Genomic DNA, 22527 nt, shown 5'->3' with positions numbered 1-22527 from the left:
TTTGTCTTCATCTGGGCCTTTATGACCTAATCAACCAATTGGATGTTAAATAAACAGTATAGTGGGCCTTAGGAGGATTTTAATGGTGTATATCCAATCAATATTATTTTCATGTAATGTGGTCCACCTGAGATTTATATCCCTCTCATTTTTGGGATCAAGCCATAAAATGATCTATAAAACTGGATGAACGGAATGGATGAAACACATACATCATGGTGGGGCCCGCAGAGCACCGACCACCAGCCACCGAGCTGGTGGCAGGGGGAGTAGCCAATCCGTTTCTGCACCCTCCGGTATGCCTCGTGTTCCAGAAAATGAGCGCTTAAGATGCATTGACCAGTAGTCCAATTCGATGCAGCTGCAATGCTTTCAAAATTCGAACACCAACGGCTATTTAGTCGCAGCTGCCACACCCACTTCAAAACCCAACAGTCGAGCAACGATTATATCAGCTCGTTGTGCAAGCAAAATCTCTTCAAACAAGCTCTCCATGCTTTCGATTTCGTCCGGAACAATACCCGTTTCTGTATAAGTCTCAGCACTTATGCCCGTCTGCTCCTCGCCTCTTCTTCTTTAAAGTCCCTCGAGCATGGCCGGAGAGTCCATGATCATTTGCTGGGGTCTAATTCTCGCGCCGATGTCGTCCTCCACAATCACATTCTCAATATGTATGGGAAATGCGGGTCATTGGCTGATGCACGGAAGGTGTTCGACGGAATGCCTGAGAGGAATGTTGTCTCTTGGACTTCGATGATTGCTGGGTATTCCCAGAAACATCAGGAGGAGGAAGCAGTTAGGTTTTATTTTGGGATGCGACGTTCAGGTCTCGTGCCTGATCAGTTTACGTTCGGAAGCATGATTAGAGCGTGCTCGGGTATGGTCGATGTCGAGTTGGGGAGGCAGCTGCATGGTCATGTGGTTAAATCCGAATTCGGGACTGATTCGATTGTTCAAAATGCTCTCATTGCGATGTACTCAAAATTTGATAGAATTGACGATGCAGTTGGTGTTTTTGAGAGAATTGAGATGAAGGATTTGATTTCTTGGGGTTCGATGATTTCTGGCTTTGCTCAACAGGGCTGTGAATTAGAAGCACTGAGCCTTTTCAAGGAAATGCTTGAGTTGGGTGTCTACTTTCCTAATGAGTTTGTATTTGGGAGTGTTTTTAGCGCGTGTAGTGGGCTTTTACAATTGGAGCATGGGAAACAGACGCATGGGTTAAGCATAAAGTTTGGGTTAGGAAGAGATTGCTTTGCTGGTTGTTCCCTTAGCGACATGTATGCGAAATGTGGATGCTTAGATTCTGCGAGGAAGGCTTTCGGTCAAGTCCATATGCCTGATTTAGTCTCATGGAATGCAATTATAGCTGGATTTTCTTACGAGGATGACATCAATGAGGCCATGCTTCTCTTTTCACAGATGAGGGATTCGGGCTTAAAACCGGATCAGATCACTGTCCGCTGCTTGCTCTGCGCATGCACAAGTTACGCTACTCTGAGTCAAGGACAACAGATTCATTCCTACATTGTCAAAATGGGCTTAGACTTGGATGTTCCTGTCTGTAACACTCTCCTCACCATGTATGCAAAGTGCTCTGATCTGTCCGATGCATTCAAAGCCTTTGAGGAGATAAAAAGTGGCAGAGACTCAGTTTCCTGGAATGCAATTCTTACTTCATGTATGCAGCACGATCATATGGACAATGTTCTTCGACTAATAAGATTGATGCACTGTTCTGAAAACAAGCTCGATCAGATCACCATAAGCAATGCATTGGGTGCTTGCGCTCACTTGGCTACTCTAGAAATGGGGAATCAAGTTCATGGCTGTGCTGTGAAGATGGGGCTCGAGGTTGACCTTTCAGTTGCAAATGGTTTGATCGACATGTATGCGAAATGTGGGAGCCTCGAGGATGCTCAGAAATTGTTTAAACTTATGAGCAATCCAGATGTCATCTCATGGAGCAGTTTGATTGTGGGGTATGCTCATTTTGGGTATGGGAATGAAGCTCTAGAACTCTTTAGTGATATGCGACATTTAGGCATTAAGCCTAATCATGTGACCTTTGTTGGGGTTCTTTCTGCTTGTAGCCGTGTCGGTTTGGTAGACGAAGGCTTCCGTTACTACAAAGCCATGGTGGCTGAACATGGCATCGTACCAACAAGGGAGCATTGTTCGTGCATGGTTGATTTGCTGGCCCGTGCTGGTCGCTTAAGAGAAGCTGAAAGATTTATTAATCAAATGCCATTTGATCCTGATATTGTAGTGTGGAAGACTCTTCTTTCTGCTTGTAGGACACATGGAGATGTGGAGCTTGGAAAGCGAGCGGCGGAAAATATCTTGAAGTTGGACCCTTCCAATTCAGCAGCTCATGTCTTGCTCTGTAATATCTATGCTTTGAAAGGATATTGGGATGATGCTGCGAGGCTGAGGAAACTGATGAAAAGCAGGGGTGTGAGGAAGCATCCTGGTCAGAGCTGGATCGAGATCAGGGACAAGGTCCATGTGTTTTTAGTAGAAGATAAATCACATCCGGAAGCGAATGAGATATATGGAATGTTAGGGGAACTGCGCTTGCAGATGAGGGAAGCTGGTTACATTCCCACCCAAAAAATAAGCTTTGAACGACTCTTAGCATGACTGAAGCTGGAGTTCCTTGTCTCTCATTCTAAAATATCCGTCAGACCCAAATTCCGGATTCCAGTCTCCATTCAACTGAACTCATGTTCACTGTTCAGAATGATGTGGTGCTGTTCCTTTTCACTTCACCGCGTCATTACTTGCATCATTTATCCATTTACACAGTTTTATTGCATGTAGCTTCTCTTTGTTCATACATAGTTCTTTTCTACAGGGCTTCATTCAAGTATGGTTGGAGGTCCTTCAACAATGAAACAGGACAGAAGTATGGGATTGATGACCTAAGATGAGACTCTTAACAAGAATTCTTACAAGCATTCCTATCTTTGAACTTGTAGGGGGTGTTGGCAGCTTGGATTTTTGGGCATTTCGAATTGGAATTCAAATCCAGGCCAAAATATTGTGTTTGGCACCCTGGAATTTGGAGGTTGAAATCCTAAATAAGTCCACCTTTCCTTTCCTATTTAAAAGTTGGCTTGCAAAATCCTAGGATTTTGAAATCCTCTCTAACAGTCATATTTTTCAAATTGGTTATTTAAAGAGAGCACATGCCTTCTCCACACCTCCAAATCCAGGTTGCAAAGCACAAGTTCTAAGTTCTGTAGATTGAAAATTTAGGTTGACAAACGCAACTGACAGAATATGAAAATCTCAGGGATTCCAAATCCAAGCTGCCAAATGACCCCCATAGAATTTTCTGAATCTTTAATCACAAGTTTGCGAATTTGTGTTGGAAGAAGTTATCATTTTCTTTGTCCAAACAACTTTGATTTAGGTTGTTATTTCATCTGCTGGCTGCAGCAACTCATAATATGTGCTGTGTTCTGTATGGGAGTTGGATGAAATTCTATTTTTCTGAGCAGGTAGGTGCACTTACAGAAGTTATAGGCATCAAAACGGCCCCTAACGAGCTCTATTTCCTTCAAGAAACGCCCTGGAGAGATCTCGTTCTTGCCCAATCTTCCCTCGATTTCACCGAAGGCAGGTAATTTCCCTCTCGTTGATTTGCTTCCCCAGATCGATTTCGAGCTGAATCTCTGTTGAATCTTTTTTTTTTTGTAATCGTAATTTTTCATGATTTGGATTGAAATATTTCCTTTTTTGTTTAATAGATTTCTGCCATTATTATGATTTTCAAAGAAGGGAAGAGTAGTAATTAGAAAAAGGGGTTGGAATTTGTGAAGAGATTGTTTCTGTTGAGGAATTTGCTAAACCCACACGCTTGTGGAGTCTTGCACATCCATTTGCAAGCACACATGGTGGATTCCGAGGAACCCCAATCCTCCGAACAAGGTAAATTCCTGCTTCTTTTCCAACATCTGACCTCTTTCCCTTTTGCCATTCAAAATCCAATAACTACAATTTTTTTTTTTCTTTTTGTCATTTTCTCTCCATTTCAGTTTGCAATTTCTTCTGCAAACCATCCAAGAACAAGAACATCCAAAAACGGACGATTGACACCGATGTTGACACTGAAGACGGTGATCAAGAAAAGTCCAATATCTCCTTTCATCCACAAGCCAAAAATGCCCCCGAGACTCAATAACAAGCTCCATTTCTCAACTGTTGGATCGTCAAAGAGAGCAACAGAATCCGCTGAATCCAATGCTGAAGAATCAAAAGACACTCCACTTTTCCATTTTGAATCATCCAAGGAAATCCAAGTCCACCATGACAGCCGAGCGACAGCAACCTTAGAAACAGAGACTGAATTTTCGAAAGATGCCCGTGCGATCCTAAAGCAGGCGGTGCATGCTTTGAAGTGAAAAAAGAAAGGCGTTGATGACGTGAAGGTGTATAAAGGGATCCATGGGTACACTGATTACAAAGCTGGCTTCTGACGTGAACAAACGGTTTCAAGTGAGAAGGCTGGTGGGGTTCATGGACCACTTAGAGCTTCAGCACAAGTCAGGTCTTCAGCGAGGTTTGATTACCAGCCAGATATATGCAAGGATTACAAGGAGACTGGTTACTGTGGGTTTGGAGATGCATGCAAGTTTATGCATGATAGAGGGGATTATAAGCCTGGAATGCAGATGGAGAGAGAGTGGGAGGAAGCTGAGAAGGTGAGAAAGAGGAATTTCGCATTGGGAGGGAATGATGATGTGGACTGGGAGAATCAGAGTGATGATGATGAGGATGATTCATTGCCCTTCGTGTGTTTCATATGTAGGCAGTCATTCAAGGATCCTGTTGTTACAAAATGCAAACACTATTTCTGTGAGCATTGTGCGCTGAAGGTAGGATATATAATAATCTTTTCTGTATTTTTCACTCAGTTGTTTCAACGGATTCAATTGTTTTGTTGTACTGATTGTTCCCATGGCACTCATATTCCACTGTTTTTGTCTTTGTGGGTTTTATTTTTTGTTCGTATACACTCTAGTCTTGAAGTCCATCAATCTGGTTGGAGAATTTTTCTTTTAATATTATGTATTTGAGCATACAAATATAGCGGCTGCATTTTAACTTATATGTGAATTTATGATGTTGGGCAGCTAATGAGAAATAATTAATACTCACAGAATTCTTGTCATGGATTTGTTTCAGTTACTGCTTTATGCTGCACAGACTTTCAATTTCACGCCATTCAAACTAATTGTTTTCTTAGTTCTCAAGTGATTTGAGGAAAGGGATTTTCTTTGGGCTGAAATTGCAACCCAACCATGGCATGGATTTGAAGTGGTCTTAGGGTTAGTTTAGGAGTATCTAAGGGACTTTCACAACAAAGACAATGGTTAATCCTTTGGGCTAGTTTTGAACATTGATTGCATGACATGCTTTATGTACAAGAGGTTTGAGGAAACTGGTGCCATCTTTTTATTTGATGCAACGTCCTGCAGATGTTTAGATTTCACCTCATTAGCCTTTTATGAGTTCAGAGAATTTCCAAAATTCCGTTGACAGGATATTCAAAAGTTAGGTAGGTTGTCTAATGAGGACATCTGACCGTTCAAAGTGTACCGGCGGAGGAGGATAACGATGCAGCCTTCTTTGCGGCTAGACAAGTGTTACATGGGGCTCGTGGGGTCTAGATCCTATCCCTAGCCATCGTAGAAGGCCTTACGTGCATGGTTTGTGCATCTTTGAAGACCCCACACTGGGAAGATGCACGTGGGTTGCGTATTGTGGAGTTTCGGACTGTTGGATCAAGTGCACGCGTTGATCGGACCGTTAGATCGCACGTATCAGGTTATTTACTCACTTTTGATCGTGGCCCGCCTTGATTGTGGACACTCTAGGACTTAGGTGTCTTAGTTTTTATTTCTTACTTTATAAGGATTTAGTTTATTTTGCAGTTTTTATTTTGTTTTATGCATTAAAGAACATATTTTAGATATTAGGGTGTTTTTTAAAAGAAATCTTTCTTGAGAGTGACTTTTTGTAAAAACGAATTTATAAGGGCGGCAGCGTGCGGAGCTCTCTCCATGCTATTGCTTCTAAAAAAATTCAAAGTTTCTTTTCTTTCGTCATGTAATTTGAAGGATTCTCCATGTGATTTGGAGATTAGGATTGGTAAAAGGCCATTCCTATTCGACAGAGGTGCATGTCTTCCACTTATCTTCCGTATTTTTCCTTTTTTTCCTTCAAAGAAGTATTTCTTTCAAGTTTTCACCTTTTCTTCTTCTCCTTTTCGCAAAACCTACCAAAAGCCATTCCTTTCGTCCTCTTTACATCCTCCCGTACAAACCCAACCCTTGAAACCCCAAACCTTAGCTAGAATAACACACATGTGTGACCGTATGACCACGCATGTGAACCCCTATAGCTGGCCGTATGACCCACCCTTTGTCCCTTCGATTCCTTCTTGGTTCCACATCAAAACCCCCCTTGAATCCCATACTTTAATTCTAACATAAACCCTAGATCCCCAAATATCTAAGCTTGGCCTAAACCCTAATTGAACTTACCCTAGGTAGTATTAGTTTGCCCCTTTTGAAATTAAATTAATTCTTATGCTACTTGGATGTTCCTACATCCATAAGATCCCATCTTTTAATATTTAATGGTCATGCATTGCGTAGTTTGATATATGCAGCCCGAACCTCTCATAGTTGCATGTTTGATTCTTGATATATTTGATGATTTAGCATAGTTTGTGGATTTTGATTATTTAGATTGAGTTGCTGATTGATCTCGCTTAATTATCTAGTCACATGCATGTGTCCTGCATCACTGTCTTTGCAAATAAAGGGGAACAATACTTCAGAGGTTAGTCTCTTTTGCGATATTTTGAGGCATGTGGAATGAAAGAAAGGAGAGAATATTTAATAACGTGGAAATGCCGATGTATGTTATTATTGTAGAATCTGATTTCCATGATCAAATGGGCTCTAGTGAGGAATTTCAGGCTGTTACAGTCACAGATTTAAATGGAGAGTGCGGCGATGATTGATACTGAACTCAGTAATAAAAAGGTTGGATCAAGGTGCGTGTTTCATCCTACTAGTGTTGGGAGCTCAATTTTAATGGCTCAATAGTGGGTATATTGGGACCTAGTGGAATCAAGGGTGTTATTAGAGATGATAACAGTGTAATCCAGAAGACCTACTCTAGCCCGGCTGGATGGTGAGCTGTTTTATGGTGGATTGAAGGCGTTGAGCGGGCGTTTCGATTGTAAGTTACTTTAGATAAGCCATAAGTAACTTATCTTGGTTTCTACTTAATCAGCAGATAAGTATGTTTGGTAAACAACATACTTATCATCCAAATAATAGAAAAGCATATTTGGTTTCCAACATCATTAGTAACTATTCAGAAAGTCTGCTTGATCCCCCTCACATCCACCGTCCATCATGTGGGGCCAACCTTTGATGTGGATCATTCAATGCATGCGCCCCACCTTTGATGTGGGCCGTCTATCATGCAGGGCCCACCTTGGTTGCAGGCCATTCATCGTAAGGGGCCGACCTTTAATGTGCACAGTTCATTAGGTAGGCCCACCTTTGATGTTAGTCATCCATCACATGGGGCCCACCATCATGTGGGCCCATCTTCAATATCCACTGCCCATCATGTGGAGCCCACCTTTGATGTAGACTGTGCATCATGTGGACCCACCTTTAATGTGAGCCGTCCATCATGCAGAACTCGCCTTGGAAATGGGCCATTGATCACTATGTAGACAGACGCGGATTTCTTGCGGAAGCCTTTCGTAGGAAGTTCTTATGCTGGGAACCTAGGTGGGGCCCACTGTGATGTTTGTGAAAAATCCACTCCGTCCATCCATTTTGTGATTTCATTTTAGGACATTAGGCTAAAAATGAGCGGGATCCAATACTCAAGTGAGCCAAAAACGTGAGGATTGAACGTCCACAGTTGAAATATTCGTGGGGCCACAGAAGTATTGAATCATGCTAATATTTGTGTTTTCAGTTCATCCTAGTAGGAATGACATTATGAACGGTATGGATGTCATGTAAACATCACTATCGACCCCAGGAAGGTTTCAATGGTAGGAATTTCCCTAACCACATTTTCCTTTAGTACAAACAACTTGAGTCTTGGATCCTACTCACTTTTGGTCTCATATGGTAAAATGGATGGACGGTATGGATTTCTCACAAACATCACAGTGGGCCCCACCTTGGTTTCTAGCGCAGGAACTTTTTGCGAAAGGCTTTCATAGGAAATCCGCGTCCTATGCCAATCTTTGATGTGGACTGTCCATCATTTGGGGCCCACTATTATTAATTGTCCATCATGTGGAGACCTCCTTTGATGTGGGTTGCTCGTCATGTGGCCCACACCTTTGTTGTGGGTTGCCCATCACGTGGGGCTCGCCTTAGATGTGGGCCATTCATTATTAGGGGATTGTCCATCATGTGGGGCCACCTCTATATGAGCCATCATAATGTGGGGCCCACTAGATCATTTGCCCGTTCATTGGATAATTTTCCAATCTCATGAACTTAGAAGGGGTTCATGGCCAAAGAGAGCATATTCCCTTAAATAATTTTGTAAGTTGTTGTCTCACCAATGAAAATGAAGGAAATAAATTACTTTTGGAAGTTGAAAAGCAATAGAAAATAACTAATAAAAATAAGTTACTTCTCTAAAAAGCTACTTATATATGTTTAATAACCAAACTAGCTTATTTAAGAAAAGTAACTTATTAACTTACATAAGTTTAAAAAGCTATTCATTTGGTAGTATCCAAACGGGTCCTAAGAGACTAAGAATTCTTGCAGATTTAACTCAAGATAGGGGCTTGCATGGAATTCTTTGGGTAGAATTCTTGGGGCTTGCATGGATAGATGGAGAAGAAAGGAAAATAAAATAAAAATGTAATTGACTATCCCAATAATGATTTCCCAAGATTTTCATTAGCACCATTGAAACATGGATTTCCGTTATTCCACTTATGATGATCTTGTCTGGTTAACAAGTAGAAATTTCATAAGCTCTCACAATAGTCACCTCATTTCTTGTGCATGAGAATTATGGTGTTTGGGTAATGATGGCTTGTAATGTTTGCTCTTTGAAACACTATTTCCGTTACTATCCAAATATGGTGAGACGTCCCATAATGGGAAAAGTTATCCATTTTCTTTTATTTTCCCACTAGATTGCTGTTGAGGGATTTGAGAAGTGTCATTCAATGCACAACAAAGGAGTACTTTTGAGTGCTGGAGGTGGTCCTACATCTTCAATGAAGTCTGAGACCTCCCATCTAGTTTAAACATTTCATTTACATATCACTAGAGAGGTAAACAGCTTCTCGGATTCTTTTGGGCCAAGCAAGGGTTTACAAGATTAGCTCTTGGTGAAAATCATGCCCTCTCCTTGATGTTTCTTTGGGTTCATGCAATTCGCTGCTTGGTTCCAATAAAATTGATCTTTATCCATAAAAGAGGAACATAGAAGTGTTGATGATTCAATTAATGGAATAAAACATGTTCTTTTTGGGGTTTTAGACTATCAATCTATCATGAGTTGCTATTTGATTTCATTCGTTCATTCTTGTTACTTTTGCATCCCATTATTATCCTGTGGATTTCCTAATTGCTTTTGATCATCAAGATCCCAAGGTCCTGATCTATATCACATCTAATCTGACAATGATTACTTTTAGAGACTAGGTTTCGGAGAATGTTGTATGTATTTCATTGAGAAGACAGGGATACAATGAAGAGGTGGGAGATCTGTAGAGATGTGTAGGAACTCTTAGCATTTATTCATGTATCCATCCATATAGCTATCCATAGCATGTACAATATGCACAACTATACTATACGCACATATCCATGTGGAGACGCTGATGGGTTCTTCAAATCGGACTTTGGTGGTGTTGGTGATGGGGGATTTGGAGAAGCATGGAAGCAGATTTGGTGCTGTGAGAATGGTGGGGCTTGGGAATATGCTGTGGATGGTGACAACTGAGGTGACAAAACTGATAAATGTTGGGTGGATTCTAGTCACAGGAATGGCTAGCGTTTTGATCAGAAAAGACAATGGGCTGTCATAGGGAGTAGCATCGAGTTGTTGCTGTGGTTGCAACACATATACTTGGATCGGGTTGCAGCAGAGGCAAATATGGGATTGGAAGCAGAAACGGTTGAGATCTAACTAAAGGTGATGAGTTCAGGACGATGTAGATCAGGCAAGAATATTGGGCCCGATGATCGGAAACGAGGAGGACACTGGATCAATGGTCCAGATCAGGGACGAGGCTCTGGTACCATGTTTGTGTAATCTAACTCTTCTACACCACATCAATAGTTCAAGTCACACAGTCCCATAATCCATCTTTTCTTCTGAGAATCCACTTCAACTATCTGTTCAAATAAACAATACAAGACTTCAGAGACTCTTCTTGATCGGCAGGAATACTGTATCGAGTATTTAGACAAAAAAGCTTAATATGTACTGAAATTGTTGAAACTCAAATCCAGATTCGCTGACGTTATAAAACTGTGGTGTAAACCAGTACATCTGTCCTATTCCTTGATTGCCCCCAAATTGTTTCAGGTCGTTCATGGAGTCCACCAATCAAGTGGAGTTGAATTCTCTTGGGGGTCGTTTGGCACCATGGATCTGGGGGGATTTGAGGGGATTTCAAATCCCCTGTGTTGTTTGGCACCATAAAGTAACTGGGGGTTTCAAATACAGGGGGTTTCAAATCCCCTCAATCAGGCGGTTTGAAATCCAGGGTGAGACCTCGGATTACATCTAAAATCATTCCCATAGTTGCATGGGTAACATGTGTATCACTAGACTATTAATCTATTGGACACATGACCCACTAATGATATCCTAAAATAATTAGATTATCAATTGCATCACTATAATTACTTTAATATGATGATCAGCACCATCCAAATATTGCCCATGTAAATCAACGGTTAAAAATTGTTGGTTAGTCACTCAGACGTGATCTTGTGCTTGTGGCTCATCCGAGACTTGGAATTTCATCATTTTTTGGCAAAGTATATATTTCAGCGGGCTTATTACAACCATTGTGTCAAAAATTACATAAGTTCACTAACTAGAGATATTAAAGTTGATTTAGTAATTAAATTCATACCCCTGCAAATATACTATGAATAGCTACTTTTGGATTAAAGTTGATTCTCAATCTAGGGTGCCAAACACAACAAGATGATTTCAAATCCAGGGGGTTCCGAATCCAGGGGGTTTGAAATCCACCCTCCCAAACAGGCCCTTAGTTTTTAACTTCAACCCAAATAAGAAGCTAAAAATGAAAGCTTGGAATTTTTGAAGTTCACAAGTCGGAGGAGATGAGGAGAAATTCTTTGAATTCAATGGAAATCTCTCAAAGCCCTTCCCCCAGTTAAGTATCGCAATGATAAAGCCTCTTGAAGACCCATATATATGTTATATTCAACAAGTCTTTCTTACTTGCTTCATCACAAAAGGTGCTACTAAAAGAACACCTCTCCTGTATGCATTATTTAGAGAATCTCTTGATAGATTAACTTCAATCAACCAATCCTAGGAAAATTACCCTTGTAACATTAATATCTTGTCTTGATTCATCATGATAATTATGTTCCCAGACAAACGATCTGCGCTGTGGAAAAACTCTCCATGGACCATGAAAGAATTATTCAGTTATAGTCCAACACCAAATTGCCCATGTGTCAAACGAGTTAATTTCTATGAAATACTTTTCTTATCATTTTGAATGTTACTGCATTTCCCTATAATACTAAGCTATATAGTATTCAAATGAAAAGACAACATTGAGCTCATATGAAATGTGATGCCTGCTCAACATTTATCCTTTGATCTGCAATCTTGTTGCTTTTATTTGGATGGAATTTCTTCTCTATCCTTGAGTTTATGTTACATTTGATGCTTTCATATTATTATGTTGTTTATGAATTCCTTTTTAGCCTACCAAAGTTTTCATTTTCCTTTTGTTTTTTGCTGATCAAAAGTATGAAACTTGAATTTTATTACCTTGTTTCCCAGCACCATTCAAAGAACACGAAATGCTACGTGTGCAATAAGCCGACCCTTGGGATCTTCAACACAGCTCATGAGATCTGTAAAAAAATGGCAGAGCAAAAATAGTTAGTTGTTCACTACCCTTTTCCTCCTTTTTGTGCAATTTCATCAAACTGTTGTCTAATGTTGTAGCAGATTTTAATGAAGCAAACAATTTTATTTTGTTTCAATTTTTTGATTTCCAACAGAGTTTATGACCAACCGAAAGAAATGGCTGAACTGTAATTTAAATGACTCTCTTGAAACAGCCGGCGACTGATTTATGATCCATGGAAATTCCCTTCGTACTTTTTTAGTCCAGTAGATGAGGACATGTTGTTTCACATGAGAAATTATTATCAAGTTGCAACAAGAACACAAGAATATGAAAAGAATGTGAGAATATCTTGATTTATCCTTGAGGATATACCTTGATGTCTTCTTTATTCAAGTTGGGTCGTGGTTCATTGGTACAAATCATTACTCTGTTGGGCCCGTCCATGGATTGAAGATCAGCTATTCCTCAAAAGTCTCCCAAATTAGAAGATCCTTGCCTTTTGATCTGTGGCTTGCAAATAGATGGTTAAGAAGAGAAATACAGCAATGTTTCACATTGAACTGAAAAAAAAAGGCTCAAGGTTGGTGCCTAGGATCTTCCTATTTTGGAGATTTTCAGAGCACCATCTGAGGTGGGTCTTAGCAGATATTGATGTCTGGATCACTACACCAGGGGCCCCGCCTGTACAAACTGAAAAGCTAAATCTACTATGCATATCATTAGGTTGAGGATCCTGGGTTGTATTTCAATACTATCAATGTTTGGGCAAGATCTCACAACACTCTCCTTAGCTGTGGTATCTATGACTTCACCGGCCTCTCTACTGACATAAGCAACCGCATTCCATTCTTCTTTAGCCTATCTGCTTACCCATGGATTCCTTAAAAAATGAATGAAAACCCGCATGGCTTGGTATGGGAGTTCAGCTTGTTTGGTTAGTCTCATTCAGTAATGTGCAAGATTTGGCATGTTCAAACTTAGAGCAAAGTCAATATGGTTCTGAATGTTCCTCATAAGAGGAAGTCCAGCTTGCAATTCTACTGGCACCAAGTTTTGATATTCATTAAGGAGCTTCTGCGTAGGAGCTAGAACATCTGATTATTTTGCTTCTTCTTTAGCAACCAAGACATAAATGATGTCGGATGCCTTACTTTCTTCTTCAAACATTATGCATTGAGCAATTTTTTACCCTGTTTTATCAGATTTGGGCATTGGAAGATGTTTCATTTGGTGCAATGTGATATATATATATTTTTGAACAATGGTGCAATGTGATATTGACACGCTTGATGAAGGAATAATTGTTAGTCTGAGTTAAATGTACCATATTTCGGTCCCACAACCACTGTCATCCCAACAAAATGTGCCATGCATCTATGGGATCATGGCACACCGCACTTCATTGTTATACTTAAACCAAATAGAGAAGGAAACTAAGCACTTGGAGTTAACAAAAAACTTCTTCCTCTTTCTTGAACCAATGACTTTAGCATGGATGTGGATGCTTATCTTCTTTGAGTTTCATTTACTCACAATTTCTTGTGGGATAATATTGTCATTACTCTTTCTATCTACTAAAATTGTGCATATCTTCCCATCAAAAGTTCAAGTCGTGTGGAAGATATCGTATCATGACCATCACCCCTCGTCAATCACCTGAGTGCACTTACATTTTGAAGCCGTTTTTGCGCACATACGTTTTTCAGCTTCAAAGAAAAGGCTAAGCCTACACATGCGCGGGCAGATGTAGCTCACTTCTTTTTGGTATGAAACTATGTCAAACCAAAACATTAACTCTCCCTGAAAAGGAGGTGATCCAGCCGCACCTTCTAGTACAGCTACCTTGTTACGACTTCATTCCAATCAACGGCCCCTTTTTAGTACTGGACCAATGATTTGAGCTATGCGCTGCAGATTTTTTCCTTCAATTGTGGAGGTGTTGATAGCATAGGCCGTTGGATAACCAATGACTCAGCCTTATCACCATGCACATCTATTACATCTTCCCTAGCACACGCTACATACCTTATATGCATGTTCTTCATATTTAGGGCCCATTTGGATACTGCCAAATAAGTAACTTCTTTTAGCTTATGCAAGTCAATAAGTTACTTTTCTTAAGTTAGTTTGGTTATTAAACTTAAATAAGTAGAAACCAAGATAAGCTACTAGTGGCATAAGTAGCTTATCTAAAGTAACTTACAATCCAAATGTCCCCTTAGTCTCCTCAGCTTTTATATGGTTAGGACTGTCTTCAACATATCCTCATTCCTCGGCCAAATTCACTTTAATGTGGATTGATGTTCAAGATATTGAAAATAACGAATTCCTGGCTGCCCGTACTCGAAGCTTGTAAAAGGAGTGCTATTTTGCCTATTCGCGTTGCACTAGCCTCTCGTCCATAGCCATCTCCTCCTATGTTGGGATTTGGCTTCATTGTTGGACGTAGGACCATCGTTCTTTGACCCATGGGAGGCCCTGTGGTCACCTTACGTGGGAAGTTAGCATGCTACCATATCAATGATGACAGTCCTTGTGGGGCAAATCATCTCCCAAGTCCTCAATTATCTTTTCGGCTTTTAATGTAAGTATGTATGCATCGGACATCTTGAATACATCTTTAAAAGCTAATTGATTTCTTATGCTCGGGTTAAGACCATTAATATATCTTAAAACTTTTTGGTCTTCATGCTCATGGAATTCTGCTCCTAATGTTAAGGCATGGAATTCCTCAGTGTATTCATTCACCAATTTATTCCTTGACATAAATCGTGATATCTTTGATAGAGGTCACGAGCATAAATTGCAGGTAGAAACATCCTCATTAATTTCTTTTTCATCTTTTTTCAAGAATTTATTTTCTCCTTACCTTGGTGGATTCATTTGGCTTGGAGATTGTCTCATTATGCTAACGTGTGACTAGAGAACTTTGTTGCTACTAATTTAACCTTCCAATTATCTACGATTTCCTTGTATTCAAACATTGTTCTGCCATGCTTGGCCAATCGATGAAATCGTCTCCAACGACCATGAAATTTTGGAATTTCTGCTTTAATTTCATACTCTATCATGTTCTAACAATTGAATGATTCATTCATTGGTGTCTTCACAAGCCGGGGTCAGCTGTTATTGGTTAGGACCGTGTTCGGGACCTTCCCCCACATGTCCATGTGCTCCAACTATGGTCTCGGGATTCCCTCTACACCAGAGCTCTCCTACTTGATCAGTGATATTGTTTATTATATGTGTGAGTTGATATACTTGCTTTGTGAATGTGGATCAATTGGGTGAGTTGAAGCAAACTCTTCCTGTCCCACCCCCTTTAAAGTCAAATGGAGATGATGTAGAGTCGAAAATCCCCAAAGATAGCCCAACTCTAGTACCAAATTGGTGCAACCCGGTTATCTAGTCCATAAGATCTCGAAATATGAATTGCAAAGAATGAATCGGAGTACACTCACAAGAAATACTTGAGTAGAGAGGGAAAAATAACTTACTCTTAACAAACATCGAGTTTGGAGTCGGGGTAGCATGGATACGAGACTATTGAAGTTCAGTTCGGAATAATTGTGGTTTTCCATCTTCAGATTACCAAATTGGAGAATCACCGAGGCCTTTCAGCGATTTGATGCACCCCCCTAAGCATCACGCTTCACCTACCTGACTGCTGGATGTGATTCCAAGATCTGAACGAGAATGAATACCACACAGAAGAGTCAAGACCGGGCTCCCTAATGGAATGTTTAATCGAACCATTCCGGATCGATCCCCCACCTACGTTTCGCGGATCTAGCACTGACTCTCTTACTCGAATACATCTTGCTCTGCTCTGGTAGCACCCTATTTTGTTTGGCTATGTTGGCTCTGCTTTTCACTATGTCCATTCCTTTTTCCGTCAAATAGCTCGTCTCCCTGCCTGCTCAGGTCCTTGTCTCTCGTCAACGTAAGACTCCTCCCGCTTCTGTGGTTCAGCCTCTCGAGATCTCGGCAAGAGCTGGAGCTTCGCTCGATAGTGATGGGCGGGGCATAATTCAAGTATGGTGCCTCATGCATGCCTATTTATTCCTACGTCCACGCTCCCCTATCTATAATTAAGGGCTCAAGATGAGCAGGGCGGCAGCTCCACGTCCAGTTTTGAAATCCTAATCCTTTCTGGTTGAACCACCCTCTGATCCTTCCCGCCTTCTTCCCTCGTATCGTTCTTTCCAGTGTTGGGTAAAGGAATGGAACCTCTATCTCATCCCTCCGAACCACCCCCAACCCGGTTAGAAGTATATGATAGAGTAGAACAAAATTCAAACTTCCTCTTATAATACTTGAAAAAACTTACAACTTAAAAAAAATGGAGAATGCCTACCTCCTACACCTCTCCCCCTTTTATAGATCTTAAAGACAATCCCCATGAATCTTTAATGCAAACTTCCCAACCATTAGATTGATTTCAAATCAATCTATAATTTATTTAAAATAAATAAAAATTCCACCTGCAAGACTTGGCCTAAACTAGCAAAAATAAATCTACTAACTACCAAAGAAATCTTCAATCACATCTTCCACATCCTATCTTTCACAAATGGCAAATGTGATCTCTGACATTTAGGCTCTAAATCTTGCCGCAAACAGCTCAAAATCAGCACATGTTGGGCTCTACAGTGGGCCATGGGCCTACATCACTTAGTATTCCTTGAATTCGTCAAAAATAGATGCCAGTCAGCATGGAAGACATTACACATTCGCTGCCCATGAAATCACATTTAGAGTCGCTTTCCACGGTAGATTCTTGGAAAATGATGAGGAAAATTATGCAACCCTTCCTGAAGGGCCTTATTTAAGGCTCTGCTAATTTTGAATGTATCTACTTGATCATTTTCTTGGTTATTATTATTATTATTATTATTTTAATTTAATTTAATTTAATTTAATTTAATTATTTTATTATTTTATTTTTTTTGGGTTTCCAATAAAAGAGATGGGATTTTGGTGGAAAATCCCTCAAGAATCCTGATTTTACCAGAATGCCAAAAGTGCTTTTCGGGATGTGAGATGACCAAATTGCCCTTGTCTATTCCTTTTCTAAAAAGTGGTAAAATTAATTGTTGTGGGGCTTACTTGGTGTGTATGTCATCCAACCCATCTAAAAGGGGAACACTGTTAAATCGAGCTGATCCAATCATCAGGTTTTTGGGTGGTGTAGACTGCTTTTTATGGTTCTGCCCTCCTGATGATTGGATCGGCCTGATTTTTGGTTTGTCTAATCATCATGGTGGGTTGCGCCCGTTGGATGGGCTGGATGTCATGCAGGCACCATGATTATAGATAAATAATGGACAAAGACATTTTGGTCATTTGCCTTCTTAGAAGCAAAGGGAAGGTCCAGAAGGCTGGGGTGGAGACAAAGAAAAGACCAGCTGTGACAGTGGAATGGTGAAACAGGATTATGTAGGCGACCCCATTTAGTTGGGACAAGGCTTAGATGATGATGATGGCAGCTTCTGAAAAAGCACTTTTCAGCATTTCAAGTAATCAAGGCATGGTCGGGTAAAGTCAGATTTCTTGAGGAATTTTGAGGTAAAAATCTCAAGAAAAATATTGGCCTACAACGGCAAAATCATTGAAGGTTTTGTCGTTGAACCACCTCGGCAGTGACCCCAACCATATTTCAGTACCATAGTAACATTACTATCATTGAAAAATTAATATACGCATGACTTGCTAGGGCCTTTGGCCTTATCCTCATCTTGCTTCATTGTATCATTACACATGCAGCCTGTCTGATAGTCTTGCCTACTTGAATTTTATTGCAGATCATTTAAACTGTCCATCCGATCCCAATTAATTGCAATAAGGCTTAGATGACGATGATGATGATATGAACTGTTCCACCTGATAAATGGCTGGTGTACAGTTCACAGGTTGGCTGGTGTGTTGCTGCTGGTGATGATTAGCCCAGAATGAAAGGAGACGACCTGGAACTCTCTGCTCTCCACGTAAAGACAAATGTAGAAGAGAAAGGAGATCCTGAATACAGGGTTTTATTAGATCAGGTCCGAATATGATGCTGGCATGGGTAGGACAAGATGCTTTATTAGTTTTTTTTTTTTTAAAAGAAGGCTCTGACTGTGGTGACGATATGACGATATCACATCTTTGGGTAAGTAACAAGCATTTGCATATTACCGGGAGCATCATTGGTGTGTATACTGCAACTCTTACCAACATGGATCGAACTGTCCCTTGCTGCCTCTCTCATGCATTCGCACTATGCTAGCTTCTTTTGCCTTTGCCAGTTGCTGCTGCTTGATGACTGTAGGCAACTGCCCGTTCATTACGGGACCATGCTGATGGACGGTTCCGATTCCCGTTTTCAGGTTATTAGGTTCTGACATGGTTTTTGGATCCCTGATCTGGTGGCTTTTTATTTATTTATTTATTTATTTTGAGGGGGATGGGGAATTCATGTAGGGCCAGGTTGGCGACTGTACACCTATCTAATGCATGGGAGCTGCACTGTTGTGATTCATGGCTGCATTAAATCTTTACTGTTTGTTTCTATGAAATCTGTCCCACAATGCAATCCTGGAATTCATTTGGTTGCAGGGGCAATCAGAAAGCACGGATATATATGTCCAATTGCCTCTGGATGGACCGTCCAAGGGATTGAATGTCGTGATGTTGTCTAATTTTGGCAGGGCTGTCCAAGTATTTGAATAATCTGATAGCTAAGCAGGTGGGGTGCAGCTGTCCTGGACAAGGGTTCCACCAAAAAAAAAAAATGCTGTCTACTCCACGGCCCTACTTCAATTGCACTCCAAACAGATGCGACCCAACTTTACCTTGCCCAGACTGCAGAGCATTTCACATTTTAGGACCCACTTATTATAGGGTCCGCATCATGCACGTCCCGGCACATTATCTTTATCTTTATGATCAACTCCTGCATGTGGAAAAGGATGCAATACATAATGTCCATGTCCAGCTGCCATCCTTTTCTTACTCCAACACATCCAAACAAGTCCCTACGGCAGTGGGTCAGACCGGCCAATTTCATTTTAGTTAACTGTAATCATGTCTCAGAGATGGTGATTGTTGGTTATTAGGAATTTTGTTAATCCTTGCCAAATAAAAATACCATCTTTAGGGGGCTGTTTGGACATGCTCTCCAAAGGGAATTTTAGGCTTAAATGCCATGTTGATCCAAACCCTGATACCATCTTGTAACAAGAACCAATCTCAAGTCTAACTGAAAAAGCCGGCTCAAAACATGCATCCAAACGGGCCCTTGATATATGATTATGAATAACTAGAATGAGATGAACTCATTTTTAAGTGGCACCCAAACAAGCCCTTGCAAAATGAAATGCACCAAGAAACTGTTTTTATTCATCGTCTGTCATGTCCCACAGAAAACTCTTATGTCTTCTTTTTTCTAAAGTCATCAGCCCACCTAGAAAATCTGTTGCAAGCAGCAACTAGTTCTAGGAGTCACGTTTTCTAGCAGCTAATAGATAATCAGATAAACAGCAATGGTCTGTAGCCAGTTAGGTTTTGGCTAATGTTCATGGTATGGGAGATCGGTGCGCACTGTGCACACCGACAGCTTTTAGATGTGTGTGCACATCTCTCACCATCCAAAGCGGATGTGCGGTATCCAACACGTTTGTCAAAATAGGATTCTGAAAAAGCACATTTGATGATATGTACTGGGATTCCCGCCAGCCGCCCTTTGGGCAGTGGATCCTTGCTCTTGCTTGGGTGGTAGACTCTCGGGAGTTTCAACACCCGGTCAAGTTTTGGAGTATTCATAGGTGGTGAAACCCCACGATGGCGTTAGTGTGTGGGGGTGTGTGCGCGTGTGTTTTAAAAAAAAGAAAAAAGAAAAAAAAAAGAAAGATAGTTTGGGTAGACCAAAAGAAACAATCACGTGCAACACCTTCTTTCCTGCCAATGTATTCCTTCTGTAGAACAACCAGGCTTTAAGAAAGTGGGCCCCACCGGGTCCATCTTGAAATGGTGCAACCAAAGAACATTCAACAATAGTTTGGGTGAAAATGGGCCCCACTAATAAGGTGGGACACACCCAACAATAAGATAACTTCTTATATATATATATATATATATTCTCTGTGATGTAGAGCGGGTTGTGGATAATTTCATGGCCAAGATGGATAAGAAAAGGCCCAGTTGACGACAGAAGTGATTCAGATCGTCAGACATTGGATCGGGTGTATCTCGCAACCTTGAATGAGTTATCAAGCATAAAATATTTTATTTTGAGATAGAATGAGCTACTTTAGCCGCCCAACCCCACTAAGTTGGGTTGTAGAAGCCGAATTTGCGAAATACTTCAGGATCGATGGTCGTTTCCCTATTTTAATTTTGTTTGTACTACAAATAGTAAGTTTTAATTTTATTATAACTTTTCATCTCCTAGGCTTTAAGAGTTGCGCCCAACACAAAAAGAGCTTGGAATGATTAGGAGATCAGCTTAGTAAAACTAAATAGGACACTTATTATTTTTGGCCACTAGTAGACATCACGACAGTCTATAAATAGTAAGTTTACTATTTATATAAGTTGGGAATTCTAGGAGTTTTGGTTATAGTTTGTTTCTGTTTCTTTCTAATTTCTTGGTATCCCTATTTGAAGGGTTGTGAACTTATTATTTTCATTCATCTATTAAATTTCGAATTTATTAGAATTTATTTTTATTTTTCTTGCTCTCTTTCCTTGTCGATTCTAGAAGTCGAGTCCAGAGAAGCTTAGTGAATTCGGAGTAGTTATCCTTAAGGAAAACGGTGATCGACCTCATTATGTTCATCCCTGTGTCATGGTGGGACATGATCCAAGCTATCCATCTGGTGGGTCCTGTGCTATCGGGCATACAAGTCCATGGAGCTCTGTAGTTGGATTTTAACCACTAAAGGTTTTTATCTATCCTCTATTATGGTTCCATGAGTTGGGGTAAGCAAGATCATCATCAACCAATGTGGCCATTGACAAGTGAGGTCCACCAGACAGACATGCTTTTGTAATACGACCCAACACCAGCCCAAGATACTAGGACGAATATTAGGTCATTGTTACATGAAAAGACCAATGCACCTGTAGCTTGCCATGAGATATATGTACCCTCGTGCTATTGTCCTTCCAACAAACATTCTCTCTCATGACCGCTCATGTTCTTGTCTTTCAACGGCTGCCAATGCTTCTACCGTCAATTGATCTCTGAAGAATCATCTCCCAACATTAAAACATGGTAAAGAAAGAAAAGAAATGAACCAGTGCTTTCAGAGCAGCATAAGTTATAGTGCTCCTAGTTGCATTGGAATGCTTTGACAATCCTATCCATCGATCTGGACTGTCCATTGGATCAAACACAGATTTCATAGGACACAATTTACATATAACACCAATCTGACTATCAAGACAATCTGATAATTAGCCATTAATATGGACGGTCAAGATAATTTACAAAAAAAAATAGGTCCGATCACAATTGATCAATCTAGTCTGTTGGGACCATCATAGATTGCTTATGATTCTAAAGAGTGACATTTTTTAGGCAATCATAACCATCGTATCCATGTCCCGGAAAAAAAATGGCTAAAAGTACAAGTACAATTCAAGGCTAGAATTTCTCATCTGATCAGTTTATTTTTATCTTTTGTATAATAGCCTATAAAATGTGCTCTGGACTTAATAGACGGTTCAGATCGATCGATTGAACTGTCCAAGTGGCTAGGTGCAACTAGGACTATTATAACTTATAATGCTCTAAGCTCACTGGAGCATTTATGAAGAAAGTGAACTCCACCTAACATGCATGCATCTCACCTGCATGTATCTCTTTTCTTCCCGTCTTATTATTCCAAGATGGTTGGCAGGCTCCTGTGACAGTTCACCACTATCCTAGAAACGGTAGTTACCATGCAACCTAGCACATTTCATGGTTGAATGAGAAATCGAGACCGTCCAAATTTCTGATTCGGTTGTGGATGGAGCAACCCAGAAATTATACTGAGTGATTGATATTAACCGTATGATCTTGCCTCCGGAATTTAGATCACTCGCCATTCAACGGTCAATTTTCCATCCGATAGCCGTCAAATGGATGTTCAGGACTGGTTCATCAGTGCAGTTATCAAGATATGCTTGGTTTATTCACAATTGGGCCAGCAATTTGGATGGTCTGGATGGTTTTACATGAGTAACACATGTGGGGAGGACGATTCACCACCATCTTCAAAATGAAGATGAACTCTCATAGGAATCTAACCTTTAGCCACAAAACTACGATAAGACAAAGGTGGAGTCAAATCAAACTCTACTCTAACGTCGATAGCGCATCTACACCGTACATGCCGGTGCCTTGA

General features: G+C 40.5%; 1 protein-coding gene and 1 pseudogene across 5 annotated transcripts; both read left to right on the top strand.

Moving 5' to 3' along the window:
- The first annotated feature begins 291 nt into the window (after positions 1-291).
- LOC131245132 (pentatricopeptide repeat-containing protein At3g53360, mitochondrial) lies at positions 292-18244 on the top strand. Of its 5 annotated transcripts, none has more exons than XM_058244373.1 (6): positions 292-2750; positions 2858-3628; positions 3756-3936; positions 4044-4883; positions 12082-12182; positions 18060-18244. In XM_058244373.1, the coding sequence occupies exon 1, from the start codon at positions 367-369 to the stop codon at positions 2641-2643; it is 2277 nt and encodes a 758-aa protein (XP_058100356.1). In that variant the 5' UTR covers positions 292-366; the 3' UTR covers positions 2644-2750; positions 2858-3628; positions 3756-3936; positions 4044-4883; positions 12082-12182; positions 18060-18244. The 5 variants fall into 5 exon arrangements, with proteins under 5 accessions (XP_058100356.1, XP_058100355.1, XP_058100359.1 ...); XM_058244372.1 differs by having other exon boundaries at positions 17959-18244; XM_058244376.1 differs by lacking the exon at positions 3756-3936 and having other exon boundaries at positions 17959-18244.
- Positions 3900-12183, top strand: LOC131245134 (zinc finger CCCH domain-containing protein 51-like; annotated as a pseudogene).
- Positions 18245-22527: the final 4283 nt, after the last annotated feature.

The sequence above is a fragment of the Magnolia sinica genome, chromosome 5 (genome assembly GCF_029962835.1).
Source record: "Magnolia sinica isolate HGM2019 chromosome 5, MsV1, whole genome shotgun sequence".
Taxonomy (NCBI): Eukaryota; Viridiplantae; Streptophyta; class Magnoliopsida; order Magnoliales; family Magnoliaceae; genus Magnolia; species Magnolia sinica.
The sequence above is the reverse complement of the archived record's forward strand: the minus strand, read 5'-3'. Positions and strand labels throughout refer to the sequence as shown.

Bases quoted from the DNA above. Each gene is read 5' to 3' on its own strand.
- LOC131245132 (XM_058244376.1), top strand. From the start codon at position 367: ATGCTTTCAAAATTCGAACACCAACGGCTATTTAGTCGCAGCTGCCAC.